The 9,211-nt window shown below is 37.4% G+C and overlaps 1 protein-coding gene across 1 annotated transcript; it reads right to left on the reverse strand.

Moving 5' to 3' along the window:
- Positions 1-846: 846 nt before the first annotated feature.
- Positions 847-3,176, reverse strand: LOC104585857 (putative glycerol-3-phosphate transporter 4). Its single transcript, XM_010242868.2, has one exon. It carries the CDS (start codon positions 2,753-2,755, stop codon positions 1,142-1,144), a length of 1,614 nt encoding a protein of 537 aa, XP_010241170.1. The 5' UTR covers positions 2,756-3,176; the 3' UTR covers positions 847-1,141.
- Between the last annotated feature and the right edge of the window lie 6,035 nt (positions 3,177-9,211).

Here is a 9,211-nt window from a genome sequence, read left to right on the forward strand (position 1 = left end):
TAACTTATAAATTATAGTTAGGGTTATAAATTTGAAAATGAATTCCATTTGCATCTGGCTGAGCGTTAGGCTTGGGCCAATCTGGAAAGAAACAAATGCTTTACCCAAACATGTATTGAAAATCATTTGACGTCAAATGGGCCCATAGGCCATACGAGGCATCACATGGGCCTCTATAGGGGTGTTAATTGGACTGGATTTGGTCTAATCCGGTCCAGTCTAATGGGAGTCCATTACAAATGGACCAGGTCCGATTCAATCCAATGAATATTTTGGATCATTTTGGATTGGTCCAATTCAATGTCTGGACAGTCCAATCTGTTCAAAATTGTTTTAATTTAGATTAATTCTAATCCAAACCTGATCTATTGACACCTATATTCTTATCTTCTATTAATGGACCAGATATTGGCTCAATCCAATCCAATGTACCCTAAATTCATTATAGATGGACCAGATCCAGTCCAATCCAATGAATACTTTGGACCATTAAGTCTGGACTGGTCCAATTCTCGATGTCTTGTTAGTCCGTCCAATCTGGCCAAATTGAACCGGAAAATTTTTTAATATCTATTATATTAGTTCTAAGCCTATCTTATTACAAAACCAAATACCTTTTATCTTATAACAAGTTATTAATACATGCAAAATAATCTTATTATTCACAAGACCACATCTCAAAATAATCTTATTAGTTCTCTAAATTATTTATTACCTTGAACTAGTTGTTTGGTTGATAGAAAACCTTTTGGATTATGAGTGTAAGGCCATAAAAATTAAATCACGAAATTTAGATTTTTTTTTTTTTTTTTTTTTAATGTAAGGCCGACGACAATAGACGATGGCTGGGTTGAGATGAACTTGGTCTTAATAATAATCAACTGAAGTAGGAAGCAACAAAACAAACAGAACTCAGACGGAAGATGTATACATAATAGAGTACAAGTGGCACAAAACGAGTAATTACAGATAAAGCATTCAAACTTTCAAAGTTGAAATGAAAACGATTTGTGTTGGCATTATTAATTCCATGCATCTGTGATCCGTCTTACACTCCTAATAATTACTCTTTCGATCGTTTCTTGGTCTCTTGATTGATTCCGAAGGCCCAATTCCCCGGCGGTAGTCCCATGTATATATGTCACCTCCTATCCCTTAGCAGAGGTTGAGTTGTAGGTCCTTCAACCAGTTGCTGCCCTAAATTGTTTCCAGCTTTTTCCCGAATTTCTGCTATGACCAAGCGAGACAGAAGAAGACCAGCAATGAATGCCCCAAGAATGAGCATCACGAAAACCGCATTCCATCCCTTCTTTGAAATAAACCCTGTGAGAAGAGGTCCAAGTGCAGCACCAGCTGATCCTGTCCCATCAATAATGGCAGTCACCGTTGCCAGTGCTCTTGAATCCCCCTTTAGAGAGCTGTGTGTCCCAAGATCTGCAGAAACCGCAGTAGTGATCAGTGCATAGGGTCCATTCACAAATAGCCCAGCGATCATCATCAATATGATGTTCATTGACTTAGAATTGCTCCCATAGAAGCGGTACAGAAGCATTGAAGGAATTGCAGCATACATGAAGCTTGCCGCTGTAATGGCCCGAGCATTAAGTCTATCAGAAATATAGCCAGCAAGGATTCCTCCAACAATTCCCCCAACATCGAAAAGAGTCGAAAGATTGCCGGCAGACTTCACAGACACATACTCCCCTCCGATTGCAGTTTGGCTGAGATAAAAAGGCAACCAGTAGAGGAATGTGTAGGCCACAAGCTTGGAAAAGAAGAGACACAATGCAAATGGTATCACTCCAGGTATGGAGCAAGCTTCAACAAGCCCAACTGCGCTACCTCTACTCATCGACCCAGCACGTTGGATTTCCTCATCTCCTTCACCCCCTTTCCGTATTTGAGCTTCTTCATCCTTGGGTCTTATTGTCTCTACCTGCTTAGTACTGGAGTCCAGTCCATATGGGCAAGGAATCCCAACATCTTCTGGGTATGCAGCCAGAAACAAGAATATCATTATCCCTCCCAGAAAGATGAGAGCTCCAGGAAGTATAAACGACCAGCCCCATCCATACTGCAGAACACTAGCAGCAAGAAGGGATCCAGTGATGTTACCAATGGATGTATGAGCATTCCAAACACCCATTATCAAACCCCTCTTTCTCTTCCCAAACCAATTTCCGATAACAGCCACAACAGAAGGCCACCCAGTAGCCTGAAACAGTCCGGCCATCATTTGCATCAACAGATAAAACCAGAAGGCGTGGATATCCCAGAAGTAACCCAGACCAAACAACCCAACGAAAATTCCACTCCCGATCATTCCCGTTGTTAAGAAGAGACGTAGGTCGAGTGTGTCTCCCAGGTGACCTGCCACATACATTCCCATGGAATAACAAGCCAGAAATGCAACATCAATCTCTCCCAACTTGATAGTTCCATCTTTAGTATTGAAAGGGGCCCATCCCTTGTTATGTGCTTTTGAGACGTTAGATATCACAAACTTCTCCTTGATAAAAAACTCTGTGAGAGGCCAGGGATCTATGGGTTCGACATGCCTCACAGGCTCTGGATCTAAGATACTCTTCACAATACTGGTTGGTTTCCTAGAAGCATGGTAGCAAGCATATGCTATAAAAGTAAGTAGCAAAACCGCATATCTATACGTAGTGAGGCTCCAATCCCTACCTCTTAGGCTCCTTAAGAGCAGAATTCCTGGTGGAATCCCTCGCATTGAATTCAAACCTCCCGACATCTTACTAATTTATTATATATACAACTCCACGACGGACTACTTCTGTTCTGGGTTTGCACCAAAAACACAAAATGAAATACTCTTTGCTACGACTAGATTTTGATCGTCAAAACCAAATTTTGATTTCAGTGAATTGAAATCTCTCTTCTCTTAAATCATATATTCTCTGGAAGGAAATCTCTAACACTATCAGGATTAAAACAAATAATGACAAAGGCACTTGTAGATAATCTAATCCACCTACTTCAAGAACAAGAATAAGCATGAAAATCGGAGATAGTAAAGCAATACCAGACGGGGAAAGATTTCAGAAACAACCTCGATCATCCCAATCTACAAACGTTGTTCCACAAGACTAACGTATGCAAAATGAGCCAAGTGAAGAAATTTAGGACGGGATTTACATTACATGTTCGGTGGTTTCGTCATTCTCTTCTAGGGGTTATCATGAGACAAAGGAGAAATGGAGAGGAATTTGTTGGTGGTTACGTAAAACCTGGGAGAGAAATAAAAGAATAAAGGACGAGCGACGTTGGCGGACAAGAGAGAGAGAGAGAGAGACTGAGCGACATTGGTGGTTACTTAATTTACATTACATCCCTGCTTATAAGGGATTTTTTTTTTTTTTTGTCCTTTTATTTCGCACACTTGCTCTTTCACTAGTTTCATATAAATCTAATACTTACGAATAGCAATTGTCCAAATATTTTTATATTTGTCTTGATTGCCATGGAAACATGATTCAAAGTATTGATACTCTGCAAAATTAAATTTGTGTATGGAGAGTTTGTTTTAACTAAAACTTTCTTTTTTATCTTTTTTTTTGCACTATATTTTCGTATTAATCATCTAATAATAATATCATATTTTATCATACAAAAAATTGAAATCTCGTAAACCCAACCTTAAATACGATATGATACACCTAATATGAGGCATATCATATCAATATTTTGAGCCTTATATGCAAGTCATAAAAAACAAAATAACAGTATTTTATTAGCATCATATGTAAGGTTAATACATATAACAATTACCTAAAGATTTTAACCTTTAATACCAAACAATGAATCCATACATGCCTTAGTTTCATGTAGGTCACGAAGGTTAAATCACAACATTTTATAATACTATATAATATAATGTTTACACTTACAAACAACAATTATCCAAATGATTTAATCTTTAAATCTAATAATGAATTAATACTTGACTTGATTTCCAATTAAGCAATAAAAGCTAAATCATAGTATTTAATTTATTAGCATCATATCATATAAGGTTATTGATGCTTACAAAAGCAATTGTCTAAATATTTTAATCTTTTAATGTAATTAATGAGTTAATACTTATCTTGGTTTTCATATGAGCCATAAAAATTAAATCATTGGTATTTTCGCTACAAGAAAAACGGTCAAAACCGGCAGTCCGACCGCCGGCTTAGACAAAAAAGACCGCCGCCTTAGAGGTAAGGTGGTGATCATGAGTTCGCCCCTTAAACCACTGCCAGCCTGGGTTAAGACCGCCGCCTTTGAGGACCGGTCCGACACGGTTCAATCATTCCTAAATCGGCAGTATGTCATAACCGCTGGCTCAGAGTTAATAAAGGTGGCAGTTAGGACCACCGACTTAGATCTCTTTGGACCACCGCCTTAGGTCTGTCGAAATATTGCTTCCGTTTTTAGGTGGTGATCTAGACCGCCAGCTTAGATCTCTTTAGACCGCCGCCTTAAGTCCATCGAAATCTTGCTTCCATTTTTAGGTGGCAGTCTGGACCGCCGGCTTAGATCTCTTTAGACCACCGCCTTAGGTCAGTCAAAATCTTGCTTTTGTTTTTAGGTGGCGGTTAGGACCGCTGGCTTAGATCTCTTTGGACCGCCGCCTTAGGTCTGTCGAAATATTGCTTCCATTTGTAGGTGGCGGTCTTGATCGCTAGCTTAGATCTCTTTTATGTCTAAGGCGGCAGTTGTACGACTGTTGACTTTGTTTTTCTTTATTTTTTATTATTTATATCAATTTGATTTCTACTTTTTTTGGTACCTATTTAATACAAATCTCATGATAAATAATGCATAAAAATCAATTTAAATAAGAAACTTTTAATTAAATTATTAATTATTATAATATCCAAAATAAATTGGTTAAACACAATATCCAATTAACATAAAAAAAGTACAAAAATCAATATAAATGCAATTTAAAAGGTCTATTTCCATTCAAAGTATTTTTCTACCAAAAAAATTAATACATTCGAATCACAAATTAATACATGTTAAGTTTCAAATGAATACAAATTCTCTAATACAAATTAATACATGAGAAACATCCCTGTCTAAATCATGGCATTGTGCTTGTACGGGCGCATGAACAATAGTCAATGGAACACCAGCAACCAGAATGGCAGATGTCAGTGGTAAAGCCTCTTGCATGCTTCCCAGTTTCATGCATGCCTGGATTTCTGGAATTGAACCACTCCTTAAAGCATCAAGAACTCTTCCATGTTGCACCATCCACATTGCCACTTGTGCTTTCTCAGTCGCCACAGATTTTGCTTGAGCAAACTCATGAGCCTGTATTTCAAATGAGGCGTGTATTTTCTCTGAATTAGAAGTTGCTTCAGCAACAATTGACTTCGCAGATGTTTCATGCAGAATCTTCACAAAAATTCATACTTCAGATTCAAATAGACATCACAAAAATTCATACTTCAGATTCAAAAGGGTGTCTTTTCTATATGGTTCAACTACACTTAGTAACAAAACATGAACATTTGAGGAGTGACTGAATTTAGTACTAGCTGGATTCATAGAAGCTTCACTGACATGGGTGGATCACATTAAGACGAATTAACTTTCCACTCAAAAATCTATATGTATGTAACCAGTCATTCTCAGTTATTCTTAGGCTTAGGCTTAGTTTAGGAATTTGTTCTATACTGCATTCTAGCGCATCGAGTTGATAAGAATTTGTAAAAGTTGGTAATCATGATTGATCACAATAGGTGGATGGAGAAACATCAATTATGGTTTACGTAAATGCATTCAAAATACACTAGGGGTTTTAGTTGCTTCCACTTACAGCAGATGTTGGAGGGAAATTCCAAATTTCATAGTTCATCAATCAAAACCTTCACTGCATTGTTCATAACTCAATGTTTTCATTTTCTCAATAAGTGATATATATTTGATCACTAATACATATAAATTAGCTTTTGAAACTTAACAGTTGACTGAGTTGAAGTCTTAAAGACATCAAATTATTTCAGCTTTTAACTTAAAAAAAAAGCAATAAAGAAGGTAATCATTTCAGCTTTTAACTTGTAAGATTTATATTTGTTTTAAGGTTGTAACTTGTAAGATATATATACTGATGTATGATAGGTAGGGGTCCTTCAATTTTCAGATCTGGTATGAGAATAGAACCATCCAATAACCATTTCATTTTTATAGTAGTCATTATCTGTATGAAGCCTTCTGCTGATTGATAAGTTGGTCTTGGATGAAATTCCATTTATAATTGGTCTTAATTGACTTCTTGAAAATTTTGCAGTTCTTAATTTAAAGTCTCATAATTTCTGGATAAATAGGATGGCAGCAGTAAGGTTTAATAGCAAAATAGGGTTCCATGAACATATTCAAGGCAAATGATTCACAATAGAAAAAAAAAGGCAAAAAATAAAACATGGCACTGGAGATGTTCTTAGCATAATCGTGATTTCTTCATTTTTTTTTCCAAAGATTCACAATAAAGGAAGCAGTAAAAAAAAAAAAAGAGAAATATCTAAGATTAGAAACAAAACCAAGGGTTAGCAGAAAACACCTTATTATTTTAATCATTTAAAACAGTCAAGACCTATAAAGTACATCAAATTATAAGAGTAGTTAATCATGTCAATGGCTTAGTAAAATAAACAAAGAAAACACCTTTTTCTTTGATAAATTGTTTAAGACCAAATCTTACTACATGTTTTACATATTTCTCTGTCCTTATCCAGTTATCCAGACCCTTAATATATCCTTTTCCCTATTAAACCAGCCTTCTAAACCTACTGGGTCCAACTTTTATCTCCCTACCATCCCTTAACATCATTAGCTTTTATCTTCCATTTTAGGGACCCCATACTAATTTTTCTAGCACAGCCCCTGTTGCTAACTTTATTACAGTTTATGAAACATCCTACTTTCTGTGTGGCAGAAAAATGCCACTTTGTGTAGGCAACAACAATAACAATAATAACAAATCAAAAGGAGTGCATCATCTGCTCAAAGAAGGCACCATCTCTCACCTTATTAAACAAATGTGAATGCATCTATTTGATAAGTCAAGAGAAGTCAGGCTCTCCAATGGATGTGCAGTGTTATCAAAGAAACTTGGATTATCCTTTCCAAATATTCCTCCACAAAACCAAATGCCCAATGACCAAATTTACTGGTAAAACATGAGTTGTGGAATTTCCAATCTTGTAACTCCTTGGAGAATTGCATTCCTCATGTGATCATAGTGAAAGCAGCAAAAAGTTATCTACTTGCTTAATAAAAACCTACTGATTGGTACTGCAAAATTAAAAAAAAAAACATTCTTCTACTTTTCAACTAATACACCAGTCCCTACTAGCAAAACAAGCATGGCACTTTAGTATAGCATATCCATGATCAATACCAAGGAGGTGTCTGTTCTTTCTCTCTGCAACACCATATTGTTGTGGTGTTCTTGCACATGAGCTCCTATGAATTGATCCATGGGAAGCAAAGTACTCATTGTCTCACCATGGAAATACTCCTTTGCATTATCTGATTGAAAAATTTGAATTTCAACATGAAATTGTGTGAACACCATCCTCTAGAAATCTCACACAACCTTTGGAACTTCGTCTCTACTATGCGTGGGAAATACCCATGTATAACGGGAGAAATCATAAATCAATGTGATAAAGTACTTATACCTGCCCTCCGAAGTTATAGTAGTAGGCCCCCACACATCAGAATACACAATATTTTAAGGGAAACTTGATCTTTTATTACTTGAATGAAATGTTGTACATTGCTTGCTCAGTTGACATGTTTGACATTGGAAATTTGACACTGAACATGACTTAAATAAATGAGGAAACAAAGACTTCATTATTTCAAAAGACACATGACCTAACCGATTACGCCACAAAAAAAATTGACTCTTATTTGACTGACTATGTGACTTTGAAGATGACACCGAGAAACCAGCCTTGTTGTCGAGAGTGTAGAGACCATCCACTGAGCTTCCTCTACCAATCGTCATCGCAAAAGTTAGATCCTGAAAAACACATGAACTAGGAAAAAAGGTCACACTGCAGTTTAAAGAGTTTGTGATACTACTAATGGAAAGCAGATTGATGGGAAGTTAAGGAACATGCAAAACATTATTCAAGTTAAGTCCATGAGGAAGGGATATTGATCCTTGGCCTGCAATGGAGGAGAATGATCCATCTGCAAGTCTCACCTTATCCCTTCCTGACTAAAGGTTATAAGACTGAAAAAGGTTTGGCTTACCGGTCATGTGGTTGGAGGCCCTTGAGTCAATGATCCAGGGGGAATCAGGGGCAGTGGATACATGGAAGGTAGAGGCTGCATTACCTGAAGTAGACGCAAATGAAGTAGAAGGGGTACCAGTGACTAAACTGTCCATCTAGCACAAGGCCCTACCATATGTTTCTAAGTGATTTCGGAAGGAATTCATGATATCTTACTTGGGGTCAGAACTAGTGAAGTACTCCTGAGCAGTACCAGTCAACAGTCCACCGGGCTGAGTATCTTGGGTTGCCACATTTGCCACATTATGTGCTGCATTAGGCTTCTTCTGACCCTGCACCTTACCTTGTTCTTGGTTCCTTTACAACCCACTTTGGCCTCCCATGGAGCTCCCAACATGTGACCCGTGTATGTCTTGAACGTCGGCAGTGGCTACAGAACAACTTGTCCTTATCATCAGCTTTCTTGGAGTCATTTTTCTTTCCCATATTGTTACCACCCATTGTAGCTAATGCCACCCATTGCTCCCCCCCAGTTGTAACCATCACACTCCTACTTTCCTCAGATTGAAGTAGGGCATAAACTTCTTGAACTGAAGGCAACTCTTTACTCTCTAAAATCTGAACTCTAAGAGGTTCATATACGGGCATTAGTTCCAACAAGAAAGCAAAAATCCGCTGCTGAGAAACCAACTTCTTATAGGCTTTAGTATCATCATCATGTTTCCATTCTATAGCTTGATAGTGGTCCAATTCCTTCCATATTGAAGTAAGGGTTGAATAATAGGTTGACAAACTATGGTTCCCTTGTTTACAGGTTGGGGATTCAGCTTGTAACTGGTAAATCTTAGCATAGTGCCTCTACTCAGAATATGTGGTTTTGGTCTGTTCCCGTATTTCACTAGCGGTGTCTGCCCACATAAAGTTCTTCTTCACATCAGGTTCCATGGCTG

Source organism: Nelumbo nucifera, chromosome 3 (assembly GCF_055504915.1).
Source record: "Nelumbo nucifera cultivar China Antique chromosome 3, China Antique-T2T, whole genome shotgun sequence".
NCBI lineage: Eukaryota > Viridiplantae > Streptophyta > Magnoliopsida > Proteales > Nelumbonaceae > Nelumbo > Nelumbo nucifera.

Coding starts and splice junctions, on each gene's coding strand:
- LOC104585857 (XM_010242868.2), bottom strand. CDS start 2,755: ATGTCGGGAGGTTTGAATTCAATGCGAGGGATTCCACCAGGAATTCTG.